The 14,875-nt window shown below is 40.0% G+C and overlaps 1 protein-coding gene across 1 annotated transcript in view; it reads left to right on the top strand.

The window, feature by feature from the left end:
• The window catches only part of RAMP3 (receptor activity modifying protein 3), a 41,172-nt gene that overhangs the window by 7,202 nt on the left and 19,095 nt on the right, over nucleotides 1-14,875 (top strand). The window contains exons 2-3 of the mRNA XM_058832825.1: nucleotides 9,673-9,702; nucleotides 12,508-12,640. Of these exons, the coding sequence (XP_058688808.1) occupies nucleotides 9,673-9,702; nucleotides 12,508-12,640 (163 nt within the window). The remainder of the gene's footprint in view (nucleotides 1-9,672; nucleotides 9,703-12,507; nucleotides 12,641-14,875) is intronic.

The raw sequence follows: 14,875 nt of genomic DNA, 5'->3' as shown, positions 1-14,875 counted from the left end.
CTAACCTGTTTTGCAGGCCCACTGATAGTGTTGGAGCTAAACAAACCCTGATCTGTAGATGAATAGAGAATAACCAATATTGTTCAATCTGCTGTTGGCCAAGGCCTGGCCCATCAGTGGCAGTGGGAACACTTCTGGGATTACATAGTTGAGATGGGGGAAAAAAGCCTGCAGCATAACAGCAGCTGCAAGTGTGGAGTGAGAACATGTGTGAGAAGCAACTCTGGTGGGTGCGGAAGGCGGGGGAGGCGGTGTTGCAGGAGCCAGAGCTGAAATTCCCCTGCAGCCTGTGCTGAGGACCAGGGTGAGGCAGCTGTGCCCCTGCAGCCTATGGAAGACCATGTGACAGCAGAGTTTCACCCCATTCCCAAACATGTGGATGCCCAAAGGAGGCTGTGACCTTATGGGAAGTTTGCAGGCTCCTGGCAGGACCTGAGGCCCAGTGGAAGCACCCATGCTGGTGCAGTTCATGAAGAGCTGCAGCCTGTGGGGATGACTAATGTTGGATAAGTTTGTGGAGGGCTGTATCCTGTGGAAGGGATACAGCACTGGAGTAGGGGAAGAGTGTGAGGAGTCATTCTCCTGAGGAGGGAGGAGTAACAGAAACCATGTATGATGAACTGACTGCAGCCCCCATTCCCCATCCCCCTGCACTGCTCCAGGAGGAGGAGGTAGAGAAATTAGAAGTGAAATTAAGCTTGGGAAGAAGAGAGAGGTAGGGGAAAGGTATGTTAAGAATTGGTTTTATTTCTCATTACCTTATTCTCATTTTTATTGGCAATAAATTAAATTAATTTTACCACATTGAGTCTCAAAGCATATGATAGGAGCTGTTAAGTGATTTCTCCCTGTCCTTGACCCATGAGCTTTTCATTACGTTTTCTATCCTCCTGTCCAGCTGAGGAGGGCTGTAATGGAGTGGCTTGATAGGTACCTGGTGGAATGAATTAAGTAATTTCCTGTGTCAGAATCCATGGCTTTTCAGTTTCCTATATACACACCTAGGAAAAGTCATGATGTGCAGGGATCATGGTGCCATGTAAGGATCTGTTTTTAGTGTCTTATTCCTTGGAGCAAGGGTAATGTTGTAAAAAGCTGCTCACACCTGTGAGCACACCTGTGAGCAGGTACATATACAGCAGTGTAAGTAGACATATGGAGCTCTGAAATTTTGTTAGTGTTTCATTGTTCTTGTGAGTTTTTCATGCAACATGTCATTTAAAGTATTCTGTGATTATGTAGGTAGGGTATCCAGGGCTCTGGAACCCTGGTAGTCAAGCTGGGATGCTGAAGAAAAACAACCCACATTTGCATGGTCAGGCCAACTTAATATTTCATAGTAGGCATAGAATTGAAAGAAGACATGACTTCACTGGAATCCCTTTGGTGTAATGCCTCCACATTGTATGTAACAGCATTAGGAATCTGTGAGAGGACTACATGCAGCATCAAGAGAAGTTGGATGTGCAGGATGGGAATTTTTGTCATCTGGTCAGAAAAGGAAAAAAATAATTTTCCCAGGCCTTCTATGAGTGTAGTATCTTGATTTAAATGTTCTGCCTGTCAAGGGAAGAAGGAACTTGAAATGTCTTCAAGCATCCCATGGTTTTAAACACTTCCTCAGGAGGGAGTGTGCAGTGACCCTTGTCTGTGAAATCTTCATGGGTCATTTCCCCTTCCCAAAGTTATTAAAAAAAATAGAAAAGGAAGAAAAAAAGAAAGCTCTTTCAGGCTACCTCACAGGAGCAAACTGGACCCTCTATTGGTCTTGAGGGACTGGTGTTTCACACTCTTTCACAGGTGGAATAATGTCTGTATTGTGCTGACTTTTTTCCTTATTGTAGGGAAGCCTTACGTGACATCAGATTTTGTGTTTTCCTGCCTTTTCAGCTAATGACAAGCATCTGGGTTGCAATAATGCAATTAGCCATTAGATCAAATATGTGCTTCCTGGTAATCAGGTGATACAGTGTCAAGCTGAGGACCTGGATGCAGATGGCCAACTTCAGGGGCTGTCACAGTTCTCATGTGGTCTGGGGTGTGTGTTTCTCAACAGTAATTGCAAGCTATCTCACTGTTGAGGGCAGTGAATCAGAATTATGTTGTTTCATTAGGTGACGTACCTTTCCCATAAATTGCACAGCCAACACATTTCACAATTATCTTTTGGGCAGAGAGATTATGTTCCTCAGTTGCTTTGGTAATGGTGAAATAGGTACTGGCACCAGAGTGCTGCTAGCTCACACTTTAGTTAAGACTTCTGCTGGTTTCTGCTTGTGACCTTAGACTTCTCACGAGTTCTGTCATTATTTCCATAGCTCATGTTAAATGGAGGCCTCAGTAGCAGTACCACAAGGCTGTAGTGAACCTGAAGTAGAGATGTTTAGGGAGTGAAAAAAAGATTTTTCACTTCCATTTGCTTGAAGTGTATTTATCTGTAGTCATAAATCATGAAGAGCTATGGTCTGGTTGTTCTAGATGCTACACACTTCTGTGGCAAGTACTGTGTGCAGAGGGCCAGAAGACCAGGTCTTGCAGGCAGAAGTTAGATGAAAACAAAGAGCACAAAGCCTTCGGCAGGCCCATAGATACATGGTCTTTGCCTTATGTCCTAGGTAACACACACAGAAGGTAATTCAGTGAATTTGGGTTTGTTAGGAATGTAGTGCTTGCCTCTGCTAACCACAGGCACCTCCTGATGTGTGCAGTCATCTGGAACTCTCTTCCTTCCACCTTACATCACAGAATAACCTGAGCTGGAAGGGACTCACAAGGATCATTGAAATCCAACTCCTGGCCTTGCATAGGACAGCCCCAAGAATCACACTATGTACCTGAGGGTATTGCCCAAATGCTTATTGAACTCTTTTAGCCTTGATACTGTGACCACTTCCTGGGTGAGCCTGTTTCAGTGCCCAGCCATCCTCTAGGTAAAGAACCTTTTCTTAATGACCAACCTAAACCTTCCCTAACACAGCTTCAGGCCATTCCCTCAGGTCCTGTCACTGGGCACCACAGAGAAGAGATCAGTGCCAGACCTTCCGTTTTCACTAATGAAGAAGTTGTAGTCCACAGTGAGCTCTCTTCTCATTCTCCTCCAGGCTGAGCAAGCCAGGTGACCTAAGCAGCTCCTCATGTGGCTTCACCTCACCATCTGGACTTCAGCAAAGCCCTTGACGCTGACTCCCATAGATTGCTCCCAGAGAAGCTGGCAGCCCAAAGCTTGAACAGGAGCACACTTTGCTGGGTTAAGGATGGCTGGGCCCAGAGAGTGGTGGTGAACAGTGTTGCAGCCAGTTGGTATCTGGTTCTAGTGGGATTCCCCAGGGATCAGTGTTTGGCCCAGTTTAATATCTTTAATGATGATCTGGATGAGGTGATCAAGTCCACACTTAGTGAATTTGTGGATGACACCAAGTTGGGTGCAAATGTTGATCTGCTGGAGGACAGAAAGGCTCTGCAGAGGGATCTGGACTGGGTGGATTAATAAGTCTGAGGTTCAACAAGGCCAAGTGTCCTACACTTTGGCCATGACAATCTCATGCAGCACTGCAGGGCGGGGGCAGAGAGGTTGGTAAACTGCCTGGTGGAAAAGAACCCAGGGGTGCTGGCCAGCAGCTGAACATGAGCCAGAATGGCTGAGAAGGCCAGTAGCATCCTGGCCTTCATCAAAAGGGGTGTGGCCAGCAGGAGTAGGGGAACAATTCTCCCCCTGTATTCAGCACTGTTGAGGCCACACCTTGAGTGCTGTGTGCAGTTTTGGGCCTCTCACTTCAAGGACATTGAAGAGCTAGAATGAGTCCAGAGAAGTGTAGTGGAGCTGATGAAGGGTCTAGAGGGTAAGTCCTGGGTGGACTGGCTGAAGTTGCTGGGGTGTTGAGCCTTGAGAAAGGGAGGCTCAAGAGAGACCATACCACTCTCTGCAGCTGCCTGAAAGGAGGATGTAGCCAGGAGGGGCACTCTCTTCTCCCAGGTAATCAGTGACAGGACAAGAGGACACAGTCTTCAGCTGCACTGGGGAGGCTGAGGTTGGATGTTAGGAAGAATTTCTTCACAGCAAAGGTGATTTGATATTGGAATGGGCTGCTCAGGGAGATGGTGGAGTCACAGTCTTCTGTCCCTGGAAGAGTTTGGGAAAAGACTGGATGTGGCATTAAGTGCTGTGGTATAGTTGACAAGGTCATAGGGTGTACTCAATAATCTCAGAGGTCTTTTCCAATCTAACTGATTCTATGATATTTGCAGCCTTTCTTTGGATGCTTTCTAATAGCTAATGTATTTTTTATGTTGCGGCACTCAAAGCTATGCACGGGACCTGAGATGAGGCCACAGCAGCACAGAGTAGAGTGGAACAATCACCCCCCTGGACCGGCTGGTGATGCTATGCTTGTTGCTAAATATCATCTTTAAACTGTTTCTAATGACACAGATTGTTTTTTCTAGCCTAGAAACAAATGTATTGCTCTTACCCTTCCTTGGTTTTACTTTCTGGAAGAATAGATCTCGAGTCAAGGATCACATTTGTGTATGCCACTTTTGTAAAAGTGCAAAAAAAGTTTACTTCAAGCAATTAATTCTGCTCTTGCAATATTTAGTTTATTCACTGTCTGAAAGTCACTGGCTATAAAAAAAAAGTATTTTACATTTCAGTTACATACTGCTTCGTCAAAAATGTAATGGGACAGAAAAGGCTTGAAGAAAACACTGTTTAATTTCAGGCTGAGTCATGCAAGTTCCAGTGCAGAACTTATTGTACAGCTGAGAAATCCCTTCACAAGTTAGTTGTTGAACTGGTATGTTTAATTTAATTATTTACTTGATAAATGATTAATTAATAATAAAGAAATATTATATTTAAAATACTGGTTATATGTTTATTTAAATAGAGCATATCTGTTTCAAAGCAGTAGAAAACCCATCCAACACTTCTGGAAGTAGACGGACTGTTCAGGAATTCTGTTACATTATTAATATGCTGCCAGCAGTGATTTAAGAACTTCAAAAAATAATGTAAAGGAATTGTCCTCTACATTGTCCTATACAATTTTTATTGCTAGTCTGAAAGATTCTTAGTTGAAGCGTGAGTTCTGAATAATGGTCACATTTTCTTGCAGTCACTCAACTCGGGAACTCTGGCTCTGCAGGAGGAAGACTCTAATGTCCAAAATAGTTAACAGTCTGAAATTACCTTCACAATTTAAAAACAATAATGTAGTGTCTCAAACTGTCATAAAATAAGCACTGAGCTGACCTTTTAGTTTTGGATATTATATGACTATATATGCATCTTCCATACCATTGATACAGGGGAAGAAAAAGAGCATTAAAAAGGATTCAGCATCGAAACAGGAGATAATGCAAAGCTGAGTTCCATGTTACGCTAGCTCTCAAGAAAACTTCTTGAACCCAGAGACAGATCAGTGCACCCTGCCAACAGGTTTACCTTGCTCCTGCCACTCCATATGCTGAGACACATTTTTTTCTGGGCCAGTTTTGAATGCAAGTGTAACACTTCTTTCAAGTACTATATTTATTGCAAGCTTCTGTTTATTCCTGGCATCCTTCCTTTGTGCTGAGTTCCTGTCTCTGTGAACTTTAGTTGCCTCATTTCCTTGGTTGCCTTCACACTGTGTGATGTTATTCTTGTGTCCCCCTCTCCCCATCCCACTCCTCTTAAGAAGAAGTGTCAAAAGGACAGTTGGTAGCCAAGAACAAAAGACGACTTTCTGAGACATGTATCTTGTGCAGAGGGTTATTTAAAGAGTGACAGGTGGTTTAGTTTTTGAACCAATAGTGTTATTTTTCCTTTCCTTCCACTTTTATAGTGGCCTCTGGGCTTTCCCATCAAGTTGTAGGATTTCTTAGCCTATTCAGTCATGTTTTGGCCATGTACATTTGACTTGACCCCAGTAGGGGAGTTTTAGAAAAGGCTTTGAAAGGCAGCCATGTGATGCTTGTGTTAGCTCATCTTGTCCTTCTGTATTCAGACAGACCCTAGTGAAATGAATCTCTTAAAACTGTGAATGCCCAGGAAACAGATAATAAAGAGACTCTACACCAATTATTTTTTTTGATGTAGTACGATGCCTCTTGACATTGTGTGAGAGCATGGGAGAAGTAATTTCCACAGAGAATTTCTTTTGCATTAGATACCCTGTTGTGTCTGCATTCCTGCTAGAGCCCCTGTAATGTATGACTTGGGGTTTGCATAAAAGATTGTTGAATTTAACATGATCTTTAACAGTACCTGTGCAACAAGTAGCTTTATTCAGCATCTAAATACAAGGAGAAACACTAGACTGCTGTAAGATTGGCTTATTCAGTATTTAAAATCAGGTTTATAAAAAAAATGTGGGTATTGAGATTTGATCAGTATGACAAAATTATATAGATATATATATAGATTATATTAATAAGTGTATTTATCTCTCACCTGTGCACAAATCATATGTGCATGATTGCAGAGCAGCAGTTCCCATTTCAGACTTTGGTTTTACTTGCCTTTATGGACTGTATGTCAGGACATTTCTTGCACAGTAATGTGCTGCTGTCAGTGGAACTTCAAGTTCTGCAGAGGGGCAGCTGTTTGGTTAGTACAAAGCTTCCAATGGAGATCCATCCTGATGTAGATAAAGATTAGATGATGGTAATTGGCAGGATTGCCTTTAAAGAGATACAGAGGTAGGTTCTTTACATGAGGTTTAACTCGAGGTCCTTATATGTTCTTTTTACTTCTGAAAGTTATGATTGATACAAATGATGTTTTGAATAAACATCACAAATTTTGAAGAATATGCACAGTATTACATTGCTGTAATTGCTGGTTAAAAGGTGCGTACAGCAGTTTTATCTGTTAAAATAAGAATTATTCTGAGAAAGTATGGGAGCCACTCAAAATATCTTACTATACTATCAGTAATAGCATCTTGAAGAAACATTCAGACAAGAGAAAATTGTAACAGTTCAGTCGTACATTTACACAAGATTTTCAGAATCATTCCTAAAACATATTTGGAGAAAGGTGGAGTAGAGAGAACACATAGCAATTCATATGCCGCTTCAGATTTATTAGTTTCAAGACAGACATTTAGTGCTTCTTTTAAGCCTCCAGGAAAAATATCAGTGAATAATAACAGTATAGAAGGAAAATAAACATTGAGAAATATTTTTCCATTTCACAGAAAAAGCTTATATACAAAATTACAGGACAGTTACCCTGTCATGTATCCCAGTTGTGAATTAACATATGGCTGTGAATCTCATTTCGAGCTCTCTTCTTAGTGTCAGAATGATGTCTTTTTGCAAAATGAGAGTAGATAATGAGAGGTTATAGTGAAGGTCTAGGGTGAGATTTTTCATATACAAAATCTTGAAGAAGGTTGTGAATAAAAAAATGTTTTTTTTTCCTCAGTTTTCTTATTTTCTATTACTCTCTCCTACTTTATATTATCTTTCTTTCCAAAAGCTCTTCAGTGCTATTTTTCCTCATCCTTCATTTGATGATACTTTGCTTCACCTCTTGCTCTGGCTCTAACCTGGTTGTTCCCTTCCTGTCTGATTCAGCTGATGCTAGGGATGATTACACATGTTGCTACTGTGTATGGAGACAAAAAAGTGAGCAGCTAGTTCAGGCAGCTAGTACAGTTAAGCTGAACCCCCTTTTCTCTCCATAAATGTTAGTTGAGGTAGGAGAGTATGCCAACTGTTTTATTTTGGGGTCTTTGTAACACCTTTCAACACTGACCCATTTTGCTTCTTCTGTGAATCTTCTAATGAGAGGTGTCATTACATCAGCCTTTCCAGAAAAAAGCTAAGCTTTCCCCATCTTAAGAGAGCTACTGGTACATTTTTATGGAAACGATCATGGCCAGCATTCTGTAGTCTCCTGATTAAATCTTTGTTATGAATTGAGTATCTCAGAGGAAAGAAAATACTTGGGTGGTGCATGGTAATCTGAATGGCTGTTTTACCCTTCTCTGAAGGTATGTGGGCTCTTTTGGTTGAGAATAGGTGAAAAACATCCTGTGTTACTTTGCTATGAACAGATCAAAAATTGCAAAAACACATTTTCTTGTGGGTAGGAGGATTTGTGAGGGCTAACCTGTAAGCCTTTTTTTCAGTAGTTGGTTTTTCACTGACTTCCTCATTGACACTTGGGGCAGTCTGGTTCCTTCTAGTTGTAAACCCTGTATTTGTATTGCTGTGGTTTTGTGAGGATTACTGCAGCCATAACTATGAAAGATCTAGAGCATAGTGATAGGAATTGATAGAATAAGAACTGGAGGTGCAGTCTGTGATCTTCCAGGGTAGTACCTGGAGTAACTATGTGCGCTCTACACTGTTTACCCAGAGTGGGTGGGTTTGGGTTCTTTTAATGTGATCTTCAGCCTTCTGCGGTCAGTAAGGCACATTTTCAAATAAGGATTCAAGAAAAACCTACCCAGGGAATCAAGTATATTTATTAGTCCATCTGCTAATAGCCTGGAAAGAAAAATGCTCTATTTGTGAAAGAGATACAGCCATCATAGTGTGCTATGGAGTTTCATCTCTGTGTGTTTGGATGCAGGACAATTTTCCGATGTGTGGATTCCTGCTCTTCACAGTACATTCTGGCTCGTTAGTAAATAAGACAGAGATTAATGCTTTTCTGGAAGAAAAATATGTTCCTTAGAAGGATCTAAATTCTTCTTGCATGCATGTACACAGTAATTTTCAGTTAACTCTGCTGACAGCTTGGTACATCCCAGTGACCATGGTCTAGATTAATGATTGGCACTGATACTCTGCTATGTATATCTTGATTCATTTTACTGGGGTGCTATGTACAAACAGGGAGGCACCCATCTGTGTGAAATCATTCATTTAATTTCTGATGTGAGGTTAACTCTATAAAGATTTGTCAGCAATTTTTGTTTTTCAATGGGACATCAAAAATAATTGAAGCCATGTCCCCATTAGCTGTTAAAAAATCCTGGGTGGGGCTGGAGCTGTGCAAACACAGTGGACTTCTGTTAATTTCATCCATCTGGATATACTGCAAATCACTAATCAGAAGGCTTCTTCCATTGGTATAGTCTGTTTCCATTTAGATGCTCTTCCGACATACTTGTGTTAGTGTAACTTCTGCGTAAGAAGCTTGTAAGTTTTGATTGTAATGTTTTTCAAAAATGTGTGACTTCACTGTGCAAAAGCTGGAGACTTAAACACAAATATACTTTTAATGAGGAGAGTGCACACTTATAGTTGGATTTTTTTCAATGGAAGGATTTTATTTCTCTACTGTTAGAATGTGCAGTACACCTATATTTTGAGTGTATGTGTTATCTGATTGAACTTTTTCACCCTTAAGAAGCTTGAAGTAAAAATTGCCTTGTCCCTAATCCTTAATATTAGAAATGAGAGGAAGGAGTGGTAGATACAGACCCATAACAAGTCTGACTCAGCCGTTTAAAGGATAGATAAAAAGCGATTGAAAAACAATGTTCTCTAAATGCTCATTATTTCATTCAGACACACTCTTTAAGAAAACTGGAACTAATGTTTGAATAAGCATTTTGAATATTCTGTTGAAACGTAGTTGTTGTCTGCTTGGCTCGTAGTTGCACTAATCCTTTTATATAAGACTGTGAAGGTTTGTAATTAATCTCTTTTTTTTTTTTTTTTCCCTCCTAGTTAATGGTCTGATGACGCTTGGATTTGCAGGTGAGTTTTACTTCAAAAATTCAAACTGCTGTTTCTGTTTTGCTAATGGTTGGCATTTGAGAAACACTTCCATCCTATCTCATCTCATTTAGTCAACTGTCATGCGTTTTTCTCAACTGGTTTTTGTCTTTGGCTGTATGCAAAGAGAGTGTTGTAGTGTTTTGTAAAGGTCGTTCTCGATAGTGATGGTGAAACTGCAGAATTATCCATGATTTTGAACTCTTTGGTCAGGGATTTAGACAGAAACTCTCGTGTCATCAGATTGTGCTCAAGTGACTCTGATAGAGGTTTTTTTTCTATGACCATGCAAAACATTGAAGTTTTAAATACAGACAACCAAAAATACCAAGGGCATGGAAAATCCGTTCAAACACTTTGCTGGAAAGGGGCTGGAGTAAATTGTCAGCACACGTGATGTAGTGGAAGAAAAACTTACACTCTGTTGGATTTGGTTATAAATCAAATGATGACTGGCTGTTTAGAATACCCTGTCAGAAAAAGCAGCTTTGTGTAACTTTTGTTAAAGCATCAGTGCAGGATTTAAGTCGCGAGCTATGCAACTTTCATATCTGGTTTTGAATTCTGCACAGTTTTAGCATTCATCTGCAGGTTTAGCTGTGGAACGTGTAACTGGTAACTGCTGTAGCTGCCAGATCAATTGACAGAACACTTAAGTAGGCAGGATCCATGTGACCGTGTTAATTTGCCATGGATAAAATTATGCTGGTAATCTTCACCATTTCTATCACTGGTGATTAATTGTTGTTCTGACTTTTTGCCAACATGGATGAAGGCTTCATGTCAGCTGTAAGAAAACTGAGAGTCAGACATGATGAAGGAGTAAGGATTACGTCCCAGTGAATGAGCCATACACCTGGAGAGGTTTGTGGTTTGTAGAAAGTTGTAGACTTATGGTTTCAGGTGCAGCATAGGCTGTCCCATTATGGCCCTGATGCTCTTGGCAAATATGTGAAAGCAAAGTGTTTATTTGGCCAGATGAGATAGTTATTTGTCATACAGCATCACAGAGAGAGTGACCACCAGCTAAGGAGTCAGCTGTGATGGCTAGAGTTAAAATTACAAGGTGCTACTGCCCAGGCTCCAAAGGAGCCAGCTCCTTCCTGGGTGAAATGATCTTCACTCAAGCCTGTTTTACAATCACATGCCTTATTCCAAATGGAGATTCTCAAACTTCTGAGTGATGGCCGGTTTATGAAGTGAAGCCTGAGACCAGTCATCTTGCCTTAGAGTTTGGGTTTTCTTTACTAGATAGTAAGAGATGGGGCCATGAGGACTTCTCTTCTTACCAAGCCAAGTCCTGCACTATTTTGACCTCAGTTGGCCATGGAAAATATGTTTGGCTGTCACCACATAAAATTAGAACCACCAGATCTTTTCAGCAGTGATAGGATCCTGCTTTCAAAGTAACTAATAGAAGCAAAAGAAATACCTCCTCTTCCTGGTGTAAATATGGTCTCAGTGAATTTTTTTTTAGAATTAAATTATCTGTTCTCCGTGGATTTATTCTTAAAAAACTCTTCCTCCAGAGTTCTCGGGGGATTCCCTGATATACCAGTTTTATTAGGGTTGCAGTTTTGTTCAGGTAAATACATTTCTTGGATTTCAACTTCTGTGAAGGGAAAAATGGCCATAGTTTTTTTTTCTGATTAATTTAATTTCGGCATTTATATTAAAGATGTTTATATACATATATTTACTGGTAATATTCAGTAATTTTTTTATACAGAAGAATGGTCAAAATAGTGGCATCTATAGAGGTAAAGCAAGAAATGTTTAATGGCTTGATCAAAACAAAATGTTTCAGGCTTATCAAAATCAATCACATTAGTCTGAAGAGAATTTTTTCAGAATTTCAGTTTTATAAGAAATATCAAAATATTATCTTTGTACTCCAACGCAGGCATGTGCTGGGTGAGAAAAACATTTGACTGACTAAATATACTGGAAGTTGCCATTATAGGTTGAAAAAGTTACAGGCTTGCTCAAATCAAGGTTAACTCTTTGCAAGTAGCTATATGCTGTAATTGCAGTATTTGATAATTGTAGATAGTTGCACCCCTCTTGGTGAAGAAATTTTTCCTAATATCCAATCTAAACCTTTACTGTCACAACTTTGAGCGGTTCTGCCACTTGTTACTTGGGAGAAGAGACCAACCCCCACTACAGCGTCCTTTCAGGAAGTTCTAGAGAGCAATAAGGTCTCCCCTGAGCCTTCTTTTCTCCGCACTAAACAACCCCAAGGTCCCTCAGCCACTCCTCATAGGACCTGATCTCTAGACAATTCCATTAGTGGCTATACTGAACAAAAAGCTGCGATTGTAGAAATCCACCCCCTTTAGCTGGTAAGACATACAGATATTTCCAATGTTAAAGTAATTTCACAGTAGTATAATTAGTTGAATGTGATGTATCTGTGTAAGCTTGAAAAGTGCTTTCTACACTGAAATGTGGGATTTGGAGATCCAGGTAGCTTTTAACTAACAATGCAAATGGGTGGTAATGAGTTAGCATGAGTAAGATTAGAAAAGTGATTAGATAGGTTCCTCTATGCTAGTTTAAAAGGCAGTACTATATACGGTAGCCTTTAGTTTTTTATACCAAGTTATGTTTTTAAATTATTTATGTACATATGTGTTTTGTCTGTTTTCTAAAGTTGCTTAGAAAATTAAATGCTAACCTTATGAGAATGTAAGTGGCAAGTTTGACTCCGTGAACAAATTTGAGTGATGTGTTTGTGCTTCTATTTCAGTGTTTGTGATTAAAGGTGCTTCTGACGTTTCCTAGGTGCACGTCAACAGACTGAGCTGTGCAATGAATCTCTCATGTTAGAAAAGTTGCCTGCCTGTGGAAAATCCTTTGAAGAGATGATGAAGAAAGTGGACTCAAAAAAGTGGTGCAACCTGACAGAATTTATCATGTAAGAGTTAGTTTTGGTTTTAACAGTTCTCCCATAATACATAAAAATATTTCTGTTCCAGAAAATAAAAACCCTGTGTATTTTGTTGCCACTGGCAGAGGGCTAAGCTGTTAAGCCTTGCAGTAAGGCCATGTGCACACAGAGACACCCAGCTCTTAACTCAAACAGAGTGCAAAATAGTCCACTTTAATGAAAACTAACCAATGGGCTATTTAATACTAGCTGCTATTGTGTTACCTCAGACAGTTGTGTTTACATTTAATCTATATTTCTGTGCCTTTTAAGCAAATGTTCCCTAAGTAATTTATTTTTTTGTGGAACCACAAAAGCGATAATGCTTTCAGAGTCATGCTGTTCTCTCTCTTGACAGCAGTGCAGTTCTCTCCTCTGATTTCCTTCTCTTCAGTAAGATGACACTGTTTCAGAAATTCACCTCACGTGAAATCCAGATTTAAAGTGATTTGTCCTATTGAACCTGCTGTCATATGTTTCTTTGCCTGCCAGCTAGCATGGAGAGAGTGAGCACCACCCATTCTGTTTGGATGTCTAAAATACGGCAAGACTGACAGCAGTGAGGGTGGCATTATTATTCTCTAATCTCTTTTCCTGTTCTGTAGTTACTGGAGATATTTAAACATCTCTCTATAAAGCTGCACACTTCAAATTCTGATCTGGAGAAAATTCACAGGGTTTGTGAAATTGGTGGCATTTTTGGCTTTATGGAGCATCTGCTTCTTAAGACCATGTCTGCTCATGCATAATGCCTGGTTTTCGGAAGCGCTGAGTACCCTCTACATCAACTGAAATCAGAGGAAACTGCAGGTGTTCAGCACTTCAGGAAACGAGACTCAAGTGAGCTAGAGCTGGTATGGTGCAAGCCAGCCTGAAGCAGAGCGTCTTCCTGCGTTTGAAACTGTGCTGGTGCTGTTTCTGGAGGCTGCTGTGGAGGCAGAGTAGCCCCAAGCCAGCTGTCACTACACCTGTTATGTTACAGTGTCATTGAGCCCCAGGTATCTTCTCTTAGGATCATTGGTCTTGTGTTCTGTTTAGTGTTGTGTCATGGGGTACAAGACTTTAACTAGCTCCTTACCAATGTTATCAGCAGATAATGTAATGTTGGACTGCAGTGCTGTGTTGCAGCAGTTCCCCATGACTCCCTTAGTGCCAACAGCTGTGTTGAAATGCCCCGCCTTTTGATAATGTTTCATAATCTGACAGCATGTTATCAATTTAGCTATTTATTATTATTATTATTATTATTGTGCTATTCCTTCTTAGCACATTTATTGGCAAACCTTGATGACTTTAAAAGCATCCAATCTGTTAAAAGGTAGATGCTTAAATCGTATGGCATTGGAGTGAAAGATGCACTCATGCAGCTCTCTCGAGCTGTGGGGAAGAGCAAGAGAAGGCTAGCTCTCCTAAACGAGCTTGCAGAAATTGTAGTCAAATCTGACAGAGAAACACTTCTCTATATACTCTGTGTATACAAAGAAAAACAAAATCTTTGCAGTGCTGGTACTGCTAAATTTTACAAATACCTGTACGTTATGGAGCAATAAATTTAATTTTATAACTCATCTAGGTACAAGATGTTCTATTTGTTTTGAAGGAAACGCTGTATTTTTTCTCCATTTTATCTTCATTACAGTTGTTTTAGAATTATAAGATTTCTTTGCTGATATCTTGTTTGAATTGATAAGTGACCTCTACTAATGGGATTACTTGAAAAGTGAAGTGAAAAGTATGTATAGAAGCCAAAATATAAGACTGTGCCTTTATTAATGCAGGTGAAAAAACAGGCAGCTTTTTGCAAGACCTTTTCCTGACTGTTAATTAGAGTTAAGAATCCACTTTGATATTATCCTTTCCAGTTGTGCACTTTATTTGGTTTCGTTTTCATTCCCTGTACAAGACAATTTTTCTGAAGAAGTTGGTCAGTCTGAGGCTTTGCTTGTTTTTCCTCAAAAGCAGTACCAGAAGAATTGAAGGCTCTTCCAAAAGAAAATTCTACATTTTTACATAATACACATTTTCTAAAAAAAAACTTATTTTTTATGCATCAAGTTCTACTTCAGAAGAGAGTAGCAGGAGGAATTTGTTTTGAAATTTATCTCCTGAATCAAGAATTAATCAAGCATTAGATGTCTGATTGCAAACTTATTATAAGGGTTCATTGCACTGAAGAAGCAGCAAATAGCAAATGTGCATCTACCTTTAAGATTTTTACTCTTT

The sequence above is a fragment of the Poecile atricapillus genome, chromosome 2 (genome assembly GCF_030490865.1).
Source record: "Poecile atricapillus isolate bPoeAtr1 chromosome 2, bPoeAtr1.hap1, whole genome shotgun sequence".
Classification (NCBI taxonomy): Eukaryota; Metazoa; Chordata; class Aves; order Passeriformes; family Paridae; genus Poecile; species Poecile atricapillus.
Note: the sequence above shows the minus strand (reverse complement) of the source record. Positions and strands in the feature narration are given on the sequence as shown.